General features: G+C 45.1%; 1 protein-coding gene across 1 annotated transcript; it reads left to right on the forward strand.

The window, feature by feature from the left end:
- Positions 1-10,299: 10,299 nt before the first annotated feature.
- On the forward strand, positions 10,300-14,343 carry LOC144109876 (uncharacterized). Its single transcript, XM_077642645.1, has 2 exons — positions 10,300-10,344; positions 13,600-14,343. Exons 1-2 carry the CDS (start codon positions 10,300-10,302, stop codon positions 14,341-14,343), a joined length of 789 nt encoding a protein of 262 aa, XP_077498771.1.
- Positions 14,344-19,481: the final 5,138 nt, after the last annotated feature.

Below are 19,481 nucleotides of genomic sequence, written 5' to 3' on the forward strand. Positions count from 1 at the left end.
GAACAGGCAGAGAACTGCCGTAGGCTTTTCAACCGCAGTAGCAATTGCTATTGACAGGCTTGAATCCACCACCGCAGCCGTCTGCCGTGCTGCCACACTTGAGTAACCGTACGTCCTCTCCTTAACAATAGCCATGGCCTCGCGCCTTCAGCATCGGCGCTTTTCTAGCACCTCCAATACCTTAACCTCCTCAGCCCTCGCAGAACAATTAGTATAGGTTGCAGAGTGGCTACCGCTGCATAAGCAACACATCTCATCTTTTGAGCAACTTCCTTCGCGATCATGATTTCCTCCGCACACACTGCACCGTGAGCTGGATTTACAGGCGTTCGCGCTGTGGCCAAACCTCCAGCAGTTGCGGCATTGAAGTGGCCTTGATGTATACTCGTCCACCCTGAAAACCAGGGGCCACACCTTCAGGTCAGATGGACAAGAGGTACTAGCAAAAGTGGCAATTACCGTTTCCGTTAGAATCTTCGTTCCCTCAACTACCCGGGTGCAACGATGTAAGCAATCACCCCTGTGGGGTAGAGCTTCTCCAGCGTCTCCATAGGACTAAGTAGCGAGTCAACACCTCGCACGAGACCTCGTTGTCGTCTTCGTCCACCCGTTCACCTCGCTCAGTCTCATCGTCGTCTTCCCGCTTCAATAAAATTCGTCATTTTCCTTAAAATTCGTCTTCCTACACTTTAAAACTCATGTCACCTCTCTGCTTTTCAGCCACCAATCCTCCAATCGCTTTATGCTAATTTCCACCGCAGATTTATTTACATGACTATTGTTATCTCTAAACCCTAAGGCCACAGGAAGAGTGACTGTGCCTGCATCGACATCGGGATGAATAGCATCAAATTTTAGAATGAGGTGTTCTATTGTTTTTACCGATTTACCACACACAGCACATGTGTCATCTTCTTCGTTAAATTTCTTTTTGTAGCTGCGCGTTCTAAGACACCCTGACCCAGCTTCAAAGAGGAGGGCACTGCCTCTTGAGTTATTATAAGACGTTTCCTTCCTGAATCTGCCTTTTCCAGCATCGATATAGTTCTACACTATGCTTCTCTTTCATTGATTCTAACCAATTTTTACCTTCGACGTTTTTAACCTGTCGTTTAATGCTCTTTCTTTCTCCTTCCTCGTCTCTGGCAGACTTACTGGTCTGCTTTCCAGTTCGTTTCCGCCACTGTGTGTCAACGCTCTTTCTGTACAGATATTCAAATACCTTAGCTGCCCACCTGTTATCGTCCAATTTCCTCAGGCGTTCTTTGTATAGTACATTACTCTGAGCTTCCCGTGGTTCTAACGTTGCCCAGCCCATATCCCCCTGTACAGCCTCATTTGTGGTTTTCCCGTGGGCACCTAGTGCTAATCTTCCAACAGTTCTTATATTTACTTCTAATCGCGACTGAACTTCAGCCCTTAGACATAGAACCGAATTCCCGAAAGTAAGCCCCGGCACCATTATTCCTTTCCAAATACCTCTGAGGACTTCGTACCTGTTGTACCCCCACAGTGCCCTATGTTTCATTATCCCGGCATCTCTTCGCCCTTTTGCTATGAGAGACTGTTCGTGCTTTTCCGTGTACATATGCCGTTTGTTTACCCATACCCCGAGACATTTGCATTCAGCCACTCGGGGTATTTCTTGGCCTTGTATTGTAAGCTCCTGATCAGTTGTACTGTTGAAAACCAACACACCTGACTTAGTTGCGCTAAAACTTAAACCTAGACTGTCTCCTTCGTCTCCACAGCAATTCACCAAAGTTTGCAAATCTTCCTGGCTATTTGTTAACAGTACAATAACGTCCGCATACATTAAATCTGGTAGTTGTTGCTCAACAACCTTTCCGCCTAATGTGCATGACAGATCATAACCTAGATTGCTGCCTTGTAGCCTTCTTTCCATACTAATATAAAGCATGAACAGCAGCGGTGATAGAGGACAACCTTGCCTTAATCCTTAGTGTATCTGGACAGTTGTTGTACTCTTAATTCCTTCCCATGTTATTTCAACTTCATTTTCTCGATATATTTCCTGTAGAAAATTAATTACCTCGTGACCGAAACCTTCACCTTTTAATATATGTTCCACAGGAGTTCCCTGTTCATGTTGTCGTATGCACCGCTTATGTCCAGGAAGGCTAAATACAGAGGTCTGTTTTCCGCCTTAGCTATTTCTATGCACTGGGTAAGCACGAACAGGCAATCATCTAAGCGCCTACCACTTCTGAACCCGTTCTGAAGTTCTCCGAGTATTCTGTTACTTTCTACCCATGACTGCATGTTTATTTTCACCGCCTGCATCGCCAGCCTGTATGTGACTGATGTTATCGTAATCGGCCGGAAGCATTTTATATTCGTCTTATTGCCTTTTCCTTTATAAATCGAATTCATTTTACTCTGTTTCCAGCTGTGCGGATATTGCTGATTTGTTATGACTGCCTCCAATACTTTTATCAGCGTTTCCTTGCCTCTTGGGCCAAGTTCATTAATTAGCTTGATTGGAATTTCGGCGATCTCTGCGGACGTATATCTTGGAATATTTGCTTCCCCCTTTTTCCAGTTAAGATTCGTCAATTCCACGGTGTTTTCTATTGTGCTGTCCTGTGTTGCTCCCTCATTTGGGGTGATTACTCTATCGTCTTTCTTAAATGACTCAGCAATAAATGATGAAATGTAGTTCCTAGTGGCACATCAACAGGACCAGATGGTAGTCCGATTATATTAACAAAGAAGCTAAGACCAAAATCCAAGCAAACATTAATACAGGTAGTGAATAAACTGATAGTGCATGGGAAAGTCCCCGATGAATGGCGATTAAGTAGAATGAACATGACATACAAGGGAAAGGGGGAAAAAGCTGACGTAAATAACTACCATCCCATAACAGTGACATCTGTGGTTTACAGGGTGGTGGTGCAGATTATAAAGGACAGATTGCAGGCTTGGGTGGAGAACAAGGGGGTGCTAGGGGAGCTACAAAATGGGTTCCGGAAACAAAGGATGTTGGATGACAATCTGTTTTCATTAACGCTGTGTATAGAGATGGCCGAAAAGGAACACGGGCACCTATGGTGAGCATTTCTGGATATTAAGGGAGCCTACCACAACGTTATTCAAAAGCATCTGTGGGACAAACTGGACTCATTGGATGTGGATGATGGAGTGATTAATCTTTTAAAAGATATATATAACGGTAACTGAGTGCTTATAAAATGCGAAAGAAATGTATCTGAGCCTGTAGAGATACAGCAAGGGCTTAGGCAAGGATGTCCTAAGCCTCCTTTGTTGTTCTTGTACCTGCAAGGGTTGGAGACCAAGCTAGAGAGGAGCGGACTAGGCTTCAACCTTTGTTTTTTCGTGCAAGGAGAATGGACTAAACAATCATTACCGGAACTAATATACGCCGATGATATAGTGCTAATGGCTGACAACCAGGAAGGTTTACAGAAGTTGATATAGATATGTGGTACAGAGGGAGATAAATTAGGTTCGAAGTTTAGTAAGGAAAAATCTGCAGTCAGGATATTTATTTATGAGGGAGGCGAGCATAGAATACAGGAGTTCACGCTAGAAGTAGTGGATGAGTACAAGTATCTTGGGGTGTGGATAGTTAACAGTGCTGAATATCTGACAGAGCATGAAAATGTGTAATGAATAAAGATAGTAGAAATGCAGCTGTCATGAAAAATTGGGCACTGCGGAATTACAATAGGTATGAAGTGGTAAGAGGGACCTAGAAAGGGGTAATGGTTCCTAGCCAGACTTTCTGTAATGCGGTCCTGTGCATGAGACCAGATGTTCAAGCAAGGTTAGAAATTAAACAACGTGGCGTAGGGAGGCTAGCTTTGGGAGCATATGGCAATATCCCATGTCAGGGGGTACAGGGGCCGGCGGCTCTGTCAAGCTGTCGTTTGTGACAGCTTTAACTGCCGGCCTCCAGTGTCGATAATGTACCCTACGACACGAATAAAGACATTATTATTATTAATATATCAGATGGGCGTCGTTCGAGGGCAGAGAAGATAGCAGTAAGATAGCATTTCAAGAGCGATTGAGAAAAATGTGGGAAAAGCAGTGGGCCAGGAAAGTTTTCAGATACCTGTATATAAAGAATGTTGACAATAAATGGAGAAAGCGAACTAGAAAATTGGCAAGCAAATATCCGGACAGCAGTAGGGAGGCAAATAAGCAATTATCGGTTAAGAAAAAGGTTAAAGAAACAGAGAGAGCTCTGTGGAAAACAGGGATGCTGACGAAATCAGCACTGGGAATATACACGATTTTTAAGCAGGAAATTGCCAAAGAAAATATCTATGACAATTGTAGGGGAAGCTCTTTGTTGCTTGAGGCCTGGACGGGAGCCTTGCGGACTAACACATATAGAGTCAGGTACCACGAGATAGACACGTTGTGCGTTGCGTGCGGAGTGGAGGAGGATACGGCTGAACACTTGATACTTTTCTATAAATGGCTTCGCGCTACAATGGAAAGCAGCGGAGCTGATTTTTACAAGGCATTAGGGTTTAAGGGCAGTGAAGGGAAAGTAGATTTTTAGTGGGTAGAAGTAACCAAGTGAAGGTTATCTGAATTGGGGCTAAAATCAAGACAAGAGTACAATTTCATAAGTCATGGCTAGGTAGCTTAAGCTACCGCCCGATTTAAAGGGTTCAGCCGTATCCATCCATCCATCCATCCATCCATCCATCCATCCATCCATCCATCCATCCATCCATCCATCCATCCATCCATCCATCCATCCATCCATCCATCCATCCATGCAACCTTCCTTCTTTCCTTCCTTCCATCCATCCATCCATCCGTCCGTCCGTCCGTCCGTCCGTCCGTCCGTCCGTCCGTCCGTCCGTCCGTCCGTCCATCCATCCATCCATCCATCCATCCATCCATCCATCCATCCATCCATCCATCCATCCATCCATCCGTCCGTCCGTCCGTCCGTCCGTCCGTCCGTCCGTCCGTCCGTCCGTCCGTCCGTCCATCCATCCATCCATCCATCCATCCATCCATCCATCCATCCATTCATCCATCCATCCATCCATCCATCCATCCATCCATCCATCCATCCATCCCTTTTACCGCGCAGGTTTCCTATACCTGAGCATTCCTAACGGTGTAAAATGCATTCTCGAATTAAAGAATCAACCTTGAGGCTATTCTTCTAAGAGATCAGGGTGTGAGTTGAAAATACCGCTGCCTTCGTGACGCATGGAAACTATTTAAAACGGCACTTGCATGATGAGAAACATTCACTATATTATCAGCGCTTCATTAATGATAATGTACAATAAATTATATGTTCCAAGCATTTCCAGGACACACGTGTCCGACAGATTGCACGATAGGATATGAATGGGTAGGAATAACTATTAAAATGCCGGCAACCGACGGTTTAACGCGTCGTGACGTCGGGCAGACGTCGAATTGGAGCTATGCCCTAATCTGCGCTACCCAGGTTGGGCCCCTTTGTGGTGAGTCATGAGGCTTGTACATTTTGAGTGCACACCGGACCTGGTGGACGGCCCATAGTTGAGTGTCCTTGTATGAAGACTGCACTGCTCTTTGAAATTCGGGCGGGTATTTCCTGGAGGAAGCTTCGGTCGGGAACCTGGTACAGTTCCACATGATGTGCCATTGGTCCGCCGGACCCACTGCACAAGCTCTGCGCACACCGCTCGGATAAAGTTCTGGGTGAAGCACGTGAAGCACTGCCGGACCGAGGAGTGACGCGGCCTTTATCTGTCTTAGGATGACGCCCTCCTCCCGACTTAGTCCCGGGTTCACAACGAAGTGTTTGCAGGCAAGCATAAGGATGGATGAAAATTGGTGGACTTAGATTCTGACAGTAGACATCAGTCTTTAGTGATTTGTGAAACAAAATGACAAGGAATGGCGTTAGTGCTCCGGCAACTTTCTTCAAAAGGCGGTTTAAGATTGCGTCTGGTCCTGCAGCACAAGACCGCTTGGAACGCTGAAGTAAAGAAAACACTACGGTCTCCAAGACAAGAATGTCAGGCACGAGTTCATAAGATGCTAAAGCATTAGTGGTAGGTTTCATAAGAAGATATTTTCGGCAAGTTGATTACGTACTTCCGTATAAACAGCCAAAGACGCCACAAAAGGAGGAGAGGACACAACAGCAGTTTCTGTCAACTAGATTTTATTGCAGGCCAGTATTTTATGTTATGTGGCGACTAGAAAGGAAACAAACCACAGAAAAAGAGCACCACACACATGCGCAAAAAGTACAAACGCCACCGGTTATCTGGCACGTGCCAAATATCACACTTTAGTTATCTGATTACTTTTTGGGACAATGCCACTGATGGTGCGCTTATGCAGACATCTTGCATTCGTGCAATCATAAAAGCCTCTAATATTCCTCTTGTTATTGCGTCTCGATGTTTTGCTATGAAACTTCATTTGATGCACAACGGTTCACAATTAGCTCTGTTGTCACCTTATGCTTCGCAGTCCCTGAAATATCTGCCTACGTGGGCTGCAGTAGCTGCACGTTAGATATTCTCGCTGTGCTCTTTTAACCTTCTATTGAGACAGCGGCCAGTCCGTCCAATGTACTTTTCCCGTAACACTTGGGCAGAGAATAAATTACACCTTCTTGGTACAACCTTCAGCAGGCCATGGAAAAAGACTCTGCAAGATTCTCCGGTCTGAATGGCTACAGCAGGCACGAGCTCGCAAAAGGCACTCCAGGGTTTTGGTACAGTTCCATGCTGGACCAAAACATTCAAAGGCACAGTGGCACCAGCGATCACGGTGCATTGACCGTGTCATCGAATTCCTTTGGAAACAGACGCTCCCAGCACTTCGTGCACTCCTCTCTAAGAGGACTCTAGTGAGCGGACAACAGATCCACGTCACGGAGGGCGTCTCCCTGCTCCACAACATCAGGCAAGTCCTTGTCCTGGGGCCCAAGTTGGCGGTCAAGCCAAAGACATCTAGACCGGAACTATTGGCGATGGTAAAACAAGCTTCCCGACGCGCGGAGAAGACCGAAGCAGACCATTTCCTCTCTGAATGAGTGGACGGTTTAACAAAGTACAGAAAGGCAGAGAGGAAGCTCCCTTTGTTCAAGACAGGAAATTGGCTGAGAGAAAACTGGCTCTTTTTTAAAAACAAAGCGAAAAAAAGACATACGACACAGTTGTAGATGGGACAGGCTCTAAGTTGCAACTTTATTAAAGAAAAGCCACCGCGTTGAATATATTGGAGCGGAACACCACTATTAGCTGATGAGCATGCGCAAAAAGGAGCAAAAGCAAAAGAACAGCGTGTGGCAAACATGAAAAGCATATTGCCGGAGGGAGATGAACAAAAAAAGACACCCCTTAAAAGTTAAAAGCCCAACAGAAAACGCGGCTAAAAATGAAGAAATAAAAGATAGACCGAGTATAAGGAGAAAGATGAAGGGAGTGTAAAAGGCTCCTACTCAAAACAAAGGTAAAGGAAAGAAAAATTAAAACGAGTGCACAATGCTCCCGCTAAGACGAAAATGTGGTGAAAAGAGGGCGAATGAGAAAGAGCGATTAGAGTTTTATATATGAAAAAAGAGCAAGGCGAGGAAAGTAAAAGCTAACCGAAATTAGGCCGAAACCAAACAAAAGGTACTAAACTATGTCTAGCAACATTCAAAAGAAGAGAAAGACAAGGAACTTAAAAACAGGAGTGTACAGGGTTCCACACAAAAACAGCGATGTGGGGTGGAAGAAACGAAATGACCAATGGTGTCTCCTCTTCCAGCCGACAAAGATGGAGGCTTTGTTGTTTTAAGCACAGACGTATACAGCGTCCTTGCAGTCTTTGACAAGTGCGGCGATGTTAAATTCTCGAAAATTAAGAATCAGGCGAAAAAGCTAACAAGCAATTTTAATTTCAACAACTTGTGAAGTATGACTGTGAACAATAACAAGAGCAGCCTTGATTTTTGAAACACTGCTAACGGAATCAGTGCACGTCAGAGTTTTCTGTTTAGAAAAAACTATTAACAAAAACAGAAAACTCTGACCTGCACTGAGTCAGCTAGCAGTGTTTTAACTCTTTTTAGACAATATGGCCAAGGTTTGGGTTTCACGCACGAACTCCCAACTAACGGTTCATTGCAGTTATTAGACATTAACTTCACTTTCGCTTGTATCATGTCTGTTGGAAATATGCTCCTCGAGCACAAAAAGCACTACTTCCATTTGATTTTGCACATTCAAAGACTGTGAAAACAGCAATTGCAAACTCGTGCCTAGAATCAGCTTTAACTAAATCATGCCAGCATGAAATACGTTCCAGCTTTCATAATCAGATCACCAGGCTGCTTTACGGCCGGATTCCTCTGCTCGCTCATCACAGCGGTAGCCGAGAACCTTCTCCACAAGATAAAGAAAGGCAAGCGCAGCTGTGAACTTCAGCGCTTGCAGAGTACAAAACCGACGGTGGTTCCATACATGCACAAAGTCACCCACAATTTAAAAAAAAGTCGAAAACAGGCATGGCGTTCGGGTGGTTTTATCGGAACCAAAAAAGCTCGCCGGGTTATGCCCAAGGATTTGCGCAAAAGAACATTTCTAGATCAAGATGAACAACCAACTCACCCAACAGGAAGTTTTAATGAAGTTCATTGATCATGATTTGCAGTTCATCTCCTGGGTGACTCAGCAAAACAATGTCATCAGCGAATCGCAGATTATTTAGGTATTCTCCAATAACTCTTATTCTGTGCTGTAACCAATTCAGTCCTCGGAATACCAACTGTAAACAGGCGGTGAATAGCATTAGCGTGATCGTGTCCCCTTGTCTGACGCCTATCATGATTGGAATTTTATTCCTGACGTTATGTAGGGCTATGATAGCTGTACAGTTCCTATGTCCTTTAGTATTTGGACATAAGTATTATCTACACCCTGATTCCGCAATGCCTGTATGACTGCCTGTATGAAAACACCGAGACGCAACAACAAGAAGGGTACTGGAGGCTTTTGTGATTGCAAGATTCTACGACGAGTGTATATAAGGTCACCACCAGTGGCATTGTCACAAAAATAAATCATATACCTAGAGTGTGAAATCTGACACGTGCCAGCTAACCTCCGGCGCTTGTACCTGTTACGCATGTGTGTGGTTTTGTTCTTGGGTGTTTTTTTTCCTTTCTGGTCACCAGATTGTATAAAATCCTGCTGGCCCTCTAATAAAATTTAGTTGACATCGAGCGCTGTTGTGTCCTTCTCTTCTTTTGTGCCGTCTTTGAGCTCTTAATATGGAAGCGGTAGGTTTCCTTTTGTAGCATTCTGCGAATACAGATTTGAAGAATGAAAAAAGCATCCTCTTGCCAGGCTCAGGATAGATTGTAGTTTGACTATTAGAAATGGCAGGAATACCAAACGAATCTTGCTTATTAGACTTCCTAAAATAGGTATTGAAGCTTAAGCTTCCTTCAGTACCTATTTTGTATTCCTACGCAATTTTGTATTCACCGAAACTAAGAAATGTGCCTTAGCTTCTTGCAGGAGAATTTTCAGAGTGGACCAAGTTACTTGATCTTGTCACGAAAACTATCGGGCCTCCGCGCTGATAAAGTCGTTGCTTTGTATTGACAAGAGCCTGTAATTGCATACAAAAACACGGCTTTCGGTCCCTGTATTTTCCAGATATGGTTTCTATCAAGAAAAATGGATGAACTAAATAACCGAGTTCGATCAGGCTTGGTAAGGCTTCAGAAAGTGTTAATTGCCTTAATAGGCAGTATCTTCAAACTCAGGTGGGAACGCGAATAGAACCTTTATTATTACGCCATAGCTGGCTCATAATAAAAAAAGGCACGTGGAAGCGGGTTTCGAATTTAAATTGTTGACAGAGAATAGTACCGATAGCAAACTAATATGAAAGCTAATACCAGGAATTGTTGTGTCTGACCTAATAATCTCCGGGATGTTGCAGGGCAAAAATCAATAATTGCCTTGAAAGGGTCATTGTATCACGTAGGTGAAGCCACAAAGTCATAGTAAAAATGTAGCTCATTTGTGCTTTGTAAGCTGAGTGCACCCTTGGGTCAAGGTAGGGACTTTGACTCTTGAGGACTTTGACCCTTAAGTGGTCACAAGACTCACGTAGAAACTTGTATTATAGGCCTGTCACAAAAGCACTTTCGACCCTAACTGAACTCGATCTGCATCGAGGTTTCCCAGCAGGCTCGAAGTATCCAGAGTTACACGGCCGTTTTTAATGCCCATACAGAAGTTGTCCACATGCGAATAGGGTAGCGCCAAATTTAGCATGCTAATGTCCGCCAACACTGCTCAGGCAAGGCCAGCAGTGTCGGTGCGAACATTGTTTCTTACTTTTAAATTTATTGGTGAGGAGGTGCGCGATTAAGGCTGCTATTTATCAAACTCCTTTTCTATGTGAACATACCTTTGTCAAATGTGCGAGGAGACGCAGCGTCAACCTGGCAGCATGGGGACGCTATCATTCTTTGCACCAACCATATGATAATAATAATAATAATGCTTGGTTTTTGAGGAAAGGAAATGGCATAGTATCTGTCTCATATATTGTTGGACACCTGACCCGTTGCCGTAAGGAAAGAGATAAGGAGGGAGTGAAAGAAGAAATGAAGAAAGATGTGCCGTAGTGGAGTGCTCCGTAACAATTTCGACCACCTGGGGATCTTTAACGTGCACTGACATCGCACAGCACACAAGGGCCTTTACATTTTTTTTAACAAAACCATATGGCATGGTGTTGAGATTAGTTAGAGGTGTGCCTTTGTATAGCACGCATGGTGCACTAAAAATGGTATGCACGCGTTTTAATCAATTTATGCGTTAACATTCGAGCCCTTACTTTATCAACTTGCTTTTATTTTTAGAGACCAGTAAGTGCGAGAGTGTCAACGACCGCTTTTGATTCTGCTTGGAATTCCGAGAGCGCTTGGTGAAACATGACCGAGCCAATTACGATGGGACACGACTGAACTTGAAAATCGTCGTGTGACAAGCTCCAATCTGCATTGAATGCAGTGAAAAAAGACTATGAATATCATTGGTGCCCGTGTGAGAGGGGTATTATTGGCTTTCGTGAACGGGAGCAGCTTACTCACGTAGCAATTGAAAAGTTCCAGTACAATTCCTCTTATTCCATAGCCACCTAATTTACAGAGTGAAATATCCTTTACAATGTGAAGTGCTTTATGCAAATCAAAAAATATTCTTCGAGTTGCGAGAGGGCAGCAGTGGCGTAGAGACAAAGAATCCACCTCGCATGCATTAGGAGCGGGGTTAGAATCCAGGTGTCACGCAATTTCGCAGCGGGTTTAAAAAAAAAAACTCCGTGTCGCTGGAATTCCATAACCAGACCTGGGGCACCGCCTGATCTCGGTGAGCAGAACGAACAACACCCATAACAGGATTTGGCCACCATTGGTCTAGTACTTAGCCACAACCTTCTATAAAAAAAAGGCCGCCACCGCCTGGAAGACTTTGAAGTAACGAGCGTTAGCTTGATTGGCCGGGCGTAAAAAAAACGAAAGTGTTTCCGCATCCAGCGGGGACAGTGAAGAAAACCGTGAGCGCTTCGGAAAAGTAAAAAAACTTTTCCACCTAGCGGAGCGATCGACGCCTAGCGCCATCTATCAAATAAATTACGGTGCACGTCTATCTGTTTTCGAGTTTCCTTCTTCAGGATAGGTGCCAAACGGAATTTGTTTGGGGCGGGGGGTCGATGAGGGCATAGAATTCGCCTTGCGGTGCGGTATGCCAGCGCTTCAAATAGTAATTACATGTATAGAATGTTTACCTACTATTTCATTGAGGTTTTATATCTAGTGGGCTAGGAGACAGCGAAAGCGGCAGCATGCTGATCCGCTTCTTATTCTTCACGCAGTTCTGCGCCTGCCTCGCTGGTGCCTTCGTCGGGACTACAGCGGCGCCTTGTTTCCTTGCGCTACGGACTTCAGTTCCATCGCCATCACCAATCCTACACGTGGATGACCTCTGTGCGAGCGTGGACTGCCCTACCTTTCCTGTAAAAGACAGCACGGGTGTTCCCTCCACTGCGCAACCTGGCCGAGCATCTCCCTTCGACGATGTCATCGTCGATCTACCGGTCATCTTAAAGCCAAGTCCTGTGACGTCACCCACGGATCGTATAAAAGCAATGCCTACACAGCGGTCTGCCAGTGGGCTAGGAGACAGCGAAAGCGGCAGCATGCTGATCCGCTTCTTATTCTTCACGCAGTTCTGCGCCTGCCTCGCTGGTGCCTTCGTCGGGACTACAGCGGCGCCTTGTTTCCTTGCGCTACGGACTTCAGTTCCATCGCCATCACCAATCCTACACGTGGATGACCTCTGTGCGAGCGTGGACTGCCCTACCTTTCCTGTAAAAGACAGCACGGGTGTTCCCTCCACTGCGCAACCTGGCCGAGCATCTCCCTTCGACGATGTCATCTTCGATCTACCGGTCATCTTAAAGCCAAGTTCTGTGACGTCACCCACGGATCGTATAAAAGCAATGCCTACACAGCGGTCTGCCAGTGGGCTAGGAGACAGCGAAAGCGGCAGCATGCTGATCCGCTTCTTATTCTTCACGCAGTTCTGCGCCGGCCTCGCTGGTGCCTTCGTCGGGACTACAGCGGCGCCTTGTTTCCTTGCGCTACGGACTTCAGTTCCATCGCCATCACCAATCCTACACGTGGATGACCTCTGTGCGAGCGTGGACTGCCCTACCTTTCCTGTAAAAGACAGCACGGGTGTTCCCTCCACTGCGCAACCTGGCCGAGCATCTCCCTTCGACGATGTCATCTTCGATCTACCGGTCATCTTAAAGCCAAGTCCTGTGACGTCACCCACGGATCGTATAAAAGCAATGCCTACACAGCGGTCTGCCAGTGGGCTAGGAGACAGCGAAAGCGGCAGCATGCTGATCCGCTTCTTATTCTTCACGCAGTTCTGCGCCTGCCTCGCTGGTGCCTTCGTCGGGACTACAGCGGCGCCTTGTTTCCTTGCGCTACGGACTTCAGTTCCATCGCCATCACCAATCCTACACGTGGATAACCTCTGTGCGAGCGTGGACTGCCCTACCTTTCCTGTAAAAGACAGCACGGGTGTTCCCTCCACTGCGCAACCTGGCCGAGCATCTCCCTTCGACGATGTCATCTTCGATCTACCGGTCATCTTAAAGCCAAGTTCTGTGACGTCACCCACGGATCGTATAAAAGCAATGCCTACACAGCGGTCTGCCAGTGGGCTAGGAGACAGCGAAAGCGGCAGCATGCTGATCCGCTTCTTATTCTTCACGCAGGTACGTTTTCTTGAAAACGCACGTTGCGTCCGCTCTGATGACAGATTTTTGATGCTGTTTCCTCGCCCACACAATCGCGGTTTTCGTTATGTGTCTGTATCGTTGTATTCACAGCTTGTTTACTGCATTGCTAGTGTTCTCTTAAGCGGAGATGTGGAAACTAATCCTGGACCCTCTCACAGCAATCCCGGTTCAAAACCAGGCACACGTTCTACATCTTCTTCCGTTAATGTTCAAGTAGCAAGCACTGATGACGCTTGCTCCACTTCCAATCAGCCAGCTATTAATGAAATGCTTGCCGAATTGCTTGCGGGCCAGAGAAAAATGGCCGAAGATATTGCAGATATAAAACGATTCCAGCAGAGAGTGAACTCTCGTTTTGAGGCACTTGAATCACGAGTCTCTGCTCTTGAGTCAAGCTCGCCGACCTCGAACGGCGACGCAAGCGACGGGGCCGTGCAACGCCAGTTGAATTCGTTGTCTGAGGTTGTTAGCAAGCTTGCTTCAAGAAATGAGCTGGAAAACCGTTCTCGCAGAAACAATCTTATATTTCACGGTCTTGCTGAAGAAGATGAAGAAACTAACAAAGCTCTGTTCATTGCGGTGACTACGGTATTCATCGATAACCTTCAGTTGGGTTGTCCTAAAATAGAAAGGTATCATCGGCTAGGTAGAAATCAGGAAGGGCGCCCTCGTCCTGTCATCGTTAAGCTACTTGACTTTCGGGAAAAAACTCAAGCGATAAAAAATGCTCATAGGCTCAAAAATTCAGGCATTAGCTTATCCGAGGATTTCTCTGCTCACGTTCGATTGATCCGGAAAAAAATATGGGATGCAACACAATCTTATCGTGACAGTGGCTCGAAGGTTCATTTGCGTTATGACCACGTGTTTATTGATAGCGTGCGGTACAACTGGGATGATGTTGAGAAAAGTTTGGTCGAAGATTCGAAATCAACGCCCCCGAACACTGCTGCTGCTAATGCTACTGCTGCCAAGCCACCCGCAGATTCTGACTGACGGGACACCGCCGCCAACCTTCGTGTTCTGAACATCAATGCCAGAAGTTTAGTAAACAAGCTTCCAAATTTTATCTCTTTAATCCTAACTCATTCGCCTGATGTCATTGCGGTCACCGAAACGTGGCTACATGATGGTATAATTGACTCTGAAATAACTCCTCCAGGTTTCGTTGTAATTAGGGCGGACAGGCAGCATGGGAAAGGAGGCGGTGTCTCTCTCTTCATTAAGTCTAGTCTGAAATTTGTTGAAATTTCAGTCCCTGTCGAAATAAAGTCAACTTGGTGCAAACTCTACGTAGGTAACAAATCATTTGTTATCGGTGCGGTGTATCGACCACCAGGCACTTCCGTAGACCACGTGCATTCTTTAAGTAACTTCTTGCATTCTCATCATATCAACAATCCAAATATAATTATCCTAGGAGTCTTCAACCTTCCCGGAATTCAATGGCATACATTATCCATTACTGGTCAAGACATTGCAATCAGTAATGAACTTGTCAATTTTTCTTTGTCATTTGGATTAAAACAGATAGTTGATAAGTCCACGAGGTCTTCGGCAATACTGGATCTGGTGTTTTTAAGGTCTTCTCTTTTCGCGACGAATTTTACATGCGAAGTCGGCGAGGGGATATCCGATCATAACCCTATTCTTGTTTCGATCCCATGTTCTATTCCTTCCTCAAAACTAACTTATTCAACATTTCCGGATTTCAGTAGAGCAGACGACGTGCCTATCCTGGATTTATTAAGTGACGCATTTGAACAGTTTCAGCATCTCAGCATATCATGTGACGTGAATTCTTTAGTAACATTTTTCGAGAACATTGTGAAGGTCTGTATTCAGCGTTTTGTTCCATTAAAAACTAAAAAGCAAAACCACAGTATGCCCTGGATAACAAGAGACATACTGCATCTTTCTCGCCGTGTTCCCCGACTACGCGTTTCCAAGCGCAATGGTAACCCTGAACTTTTGCAACAGTTCAGCGACGCTAAAGAAGAACTGCGTGCCAAAGTTCACTCGGGAAAAGATTTTTACTACAGAAATTCCTTGCCGCAATTAATGAAACACAATCCCCGCAAATTTTGGGCATCCATATTGCCACACAGCACTAGTCCCAATACCTTCATTATTGATGATAAGCCGGTCTGTGACTCATTAGCTATAGCTACTAGTTTCAACACATATTTTCAGTCGGTATTTACAACAGATAACCTTGCAATGATTACTTTTCCTAGCAACTCTCAATGTTCTGTCGATGATATTTCAATAAGCGTCGCAGGTGTTCTGAACCTCATTCTGAACATAAATGTGAAAAAAAGTAGTGGTCCTGATGATATCCCTAATGTATTTCTGCATCGTTACTCTCTTTGGACCAGCCGCTATTTGACTACCATCTTCCAGAGATCGCTATCACCCGCAACCGTCCCCGTAGCCTGGAAGCTTGCAAAAGTTATTCCCCTGTTTAAAGCTGGCAGCACCGAAATCTTGTCCAACTATCGCCCCATTTCGTTAACTTCGCACTCATGCAAATTACTAGAACATATCATTCATAAGCACATTACAGAATTTCTTGAAGCTAACAATATCTTGTGCAAATTTCAGCATGGGTTTCGGCGCGGGCTCAGTACCATTTCACAACTTGTAGAATTCACGCACGACATTGCTAGTTCCATCGACACGGGCTCACAAATCGACGCTTTATTTATCCACCTTTCTAAAGCTTTCGACACCGTTCTCCACAGCAAACTTCTTTGTAAACTTAATGCAATACTCAAAAACCCGTTACTGGTAGACTGGATATCAAGCTTTCTTTCTAATCGTACACAGTATGTTTCTTTCAACTCCTGTTCATCTGAAACTGTTAATGTATCATCCGGTGTACCACAAGGATCCGTGCTCGGACCACTGTTGTTCTTATTATACATTAATGATTTGCCAGAAAATATTATTTCTAAAATTCGGTTGTATGCAGACGATTGTGTTATATACAGTTCAATTAACACCCCTGAGGATCACGCGCAACTAAATCAGTCATTCGTGTCATTCTGCTCATGGTGTGAAACATGGCAAATGCAAATAAACTTTCGTAAATCTGTATACATGTCATTCTGTAATCGCACAATACCATCTTCTTACACCTACTCATTCAAAGATAACTCTCTGAATCAAGCGTCCGAGTACAAATATTTAGGTCTTCTTTTTTCTTCTAACTTGTCCTGGTCAAAGCATGTTAACACAATATCCAATAATGCAATGCAAAGGCTCGGTTATCTAAAACGTACACTTAGTGTTGCCCCCCATGAAACTAAACTGGTAACATACAAAGCTTTAATTAGTCCACTTTTGGAGTATGGGTCAATAATCTGGAATCCTCATAAACAGTCCGATATCAGTAAGCTGGAATCCGTCCAAATGAAAGCAGTACGGTTTATTTGCCGACGGTATGACAGAAATTTTTCACCTTCATCCACTCTTCCTGCCATAGGCCTTTCCCTCCTTTGTACCCGCCGCGACAATGAGTGTTTAAAATATTTTCATGGTATTGTTAATTCATCCCGCTTTGCTTCACTGTCTGAGTATTTGCATTTTTCAGCATCTTCATCTACAAGGAGCTACCACCCATTGAATGTAACACCCATTCAGGCGCGCACTGATGTGTTCAAATTTAGTTTTTTTCCTCGTGTTATCGAAAGATGGAATTCCTTACCCGGTGATATACGCTCCCTGGAATCAAACCTATTTTTCAATGTTGTTTCAAATCTGTGATTAGTCTGTTGCATTTCTGTTCTGTATTTTAATGGTGTTCACTTCTGAATATGTTGTCCCTCTCTGCCTTTTTTTTTCTCTCCTCTTCCTCCCACTCCTGCAATAGCTCCATCGGGGCTGCAGTATATGTAAATAAATACCACAACCCATAGGGCTTTATTTGCGTACCAAACTCGGTATGCAACTGTCCGCGGATAGGTGCCCCTTGTTGTCGGAGTGTATATAGCGGAAAGGATACATCCAGACCCGTAACAGATACTCCACGGGTCGGGACATATGTTACATATACTCCACGGGTCCGGAAATATGCAGCCATTGTCCGATGTCCAGACCCTTGAAAATTTTGGAAATGTGGCGGAGAGGTTGAAGGATGCTCTACTCCCGCCACCGGTTGGCCCGATATTGCACTACCTACGGAATCAGCCTTGTCTTTACTATCCCGTCTTTCTATCCCATCTTTCAACTCTCCTTCTATCTGCCCGTGGTATCGATTGTGGCTCGGCTTGAGTCAGTGAGCAGGCCTGTGCACTTTCCTTTCTTTTCTTCCTGGCAGCAAGAGAAAGACAGAATATATCCATCTAGACGGCGCTACAACTCAAATGTGCTCTTTTATAGTTGCTGCCACAGATGGCGCTGTCTGAAAACGAACTTTGAAGAATGTCGAAGAGCGCAATTTGGTAGTGATAGCGGCGGGACTAAACGATTTCTTGAATGGTGAAGCCACAAAAGTAGTGTAAACATTAGCGGAGGGAGTAGCACAGCATGTCCAGATCGTGGTGTACACAGTGCCGGAAGTGCAAGGACGGAACGGAGAAATGGCCAAGGACGTTGTGGCTGTTAATCGGGAGATAAGGAAGGTAAGCCAGGAGAAAGGCTTTGAACTGGCAGACATAAACTCAGAAGTACTGTACATAGAACAGGTTTTGGCGGAGGCTTTACACGAGATGCCATCCACTTTAATAGAAGGCTAGGAGCCGAGATCGGGTGGCGCCCGGCAGACCTGGCAGTAGCATTTTAGGGGGTCCACTGCGGCTCAGGGCATAGGGGTGGTAGAAGCAAAGTAGAAAGCGTAGCAATGGAAGCTGACGCCAATAAAATGGCCACTAGGAGGTCCAGGAAGAAAACTACAAAAAAGAAATTTAACACCAGGATCAGGTACATAAACATGCAAGGCGGTAGAAAGAGAGCGAAGTGGTTAGAGATAGAAAAGGAACCAGGTGTGGTGTGGTGTGGTGTGGTGTGTGCCTCCTTTGTTCTTGTCTTGCGTCTATTTTCGCTGGTTCCTTTTCTATGCAATATGAACCAACTAGCCCAGCAGTTTGCACTCCTGGTTAGAGATAAAACAGCAGTTGAAGGACGAAGAAGTAAGTGTATACGCGCTATGCTAGAGACATCTCAGGGATATAGAAGACCCACCATTTATTGATGGCTACGTCTGGGAAGGGAGCAACAGAACAACAACGGAGAGGAAGGGAGGAGGAGCAGGTACGCTGATACATCAAGGAACAAATTGGCAAAGAACAAAGTCAACTTGCAAAGAACATGTCTGGGTATCGGGTACAATTGCCGGTAAAAGGACATGGCTAGGAGTAGTTTATTTAGGGACCGGGGACAAATGCAGGCAAGAGAACACGGATCTAGTTAAGTGTCTCTATGACGATATAAAGCAGCTTGGAGAAGGCACCGATATTATTCTGTTGTGGGACATGAATGGCCACATCGAGGATCTGGATGGATACACAGATTGTAGCGGGAAGTTGATGCAAGACTTCTGTGAGTGACACAACCTAGTTATTGTAAACGGAGAAACTAAGTATGAGGGAAAAATCACGTGAGGATCCCGCAACAGGCAAACGACTATTGACTACTGCTTAATCTCGCAGGGGATGTATAGCAAGCTCGCAATGATGGAAATAGACAAAGAGGGGAAGTAGAGCCTCGGTAGTGATCGTAAGCGTATTAGTCTACAGTTTGGAGCCCTGCCCAAAAGAGAAGTTAAGGGGAGTCAAAAAGAGTGCGCAGAACTAAATGACGAACAAATAGCGCAAATAGCTGCCTGCATAGAGGAAGCAATAGAGACACATCCATCGGAAAAGTGGGATTATAATAAGTTAGACCTACTCATTAGTGCAAAAATAAAACAAGTAAAAGGAGTAAACCGCTGGAGAGGAAAGAGGAAGCCCCGAAGTTGGTGGAATAACGAAATTAGGGAGGCCATCGAACAACGACGGTTGGCATCACGGAAACACAGAGAAGCAAAGAGGACGCAGTTATCTGAAGAGGAAATAGGCCGAAAATGGGTATATCTTATCGACAAAAGAAACAGCAAGTGCAGGTCCTCGTCCAGGCTAAAATAAAGCAGTCCT

This window comes from Amblyomma americanum, chromosome 11, assembly GCF_052857255.1.
Source record: "Amblyomma americanum isolate KBUSLIRL-KWMA chromosome 11, ASM5285725v1, whole genome shotgun sequence".
Taxonomy (NCBI): domain Eukaryota; kingdom Metazoa; phylum Arthropoda; class Arachnida; order Ixodida; family Ixodidae; genus Amblyomma; species Amblyomma americanum.

Coding starts and splice junctions, on each gene's coding strand:
- LOC144109876 (XM_077642645.1), top strand. CDS start 10,300: ATGCTAATGTCCGCCAACACTGCTCAGGCAAGGCCAGCAGTGTCG. Junction 10,345..13,599: donor AGGCAAGGCCAGCAGTGTCG/GTGCGAACATTG, acceptor ACTTCCAATCAG/CCAGCTATTAATGAAATGCT.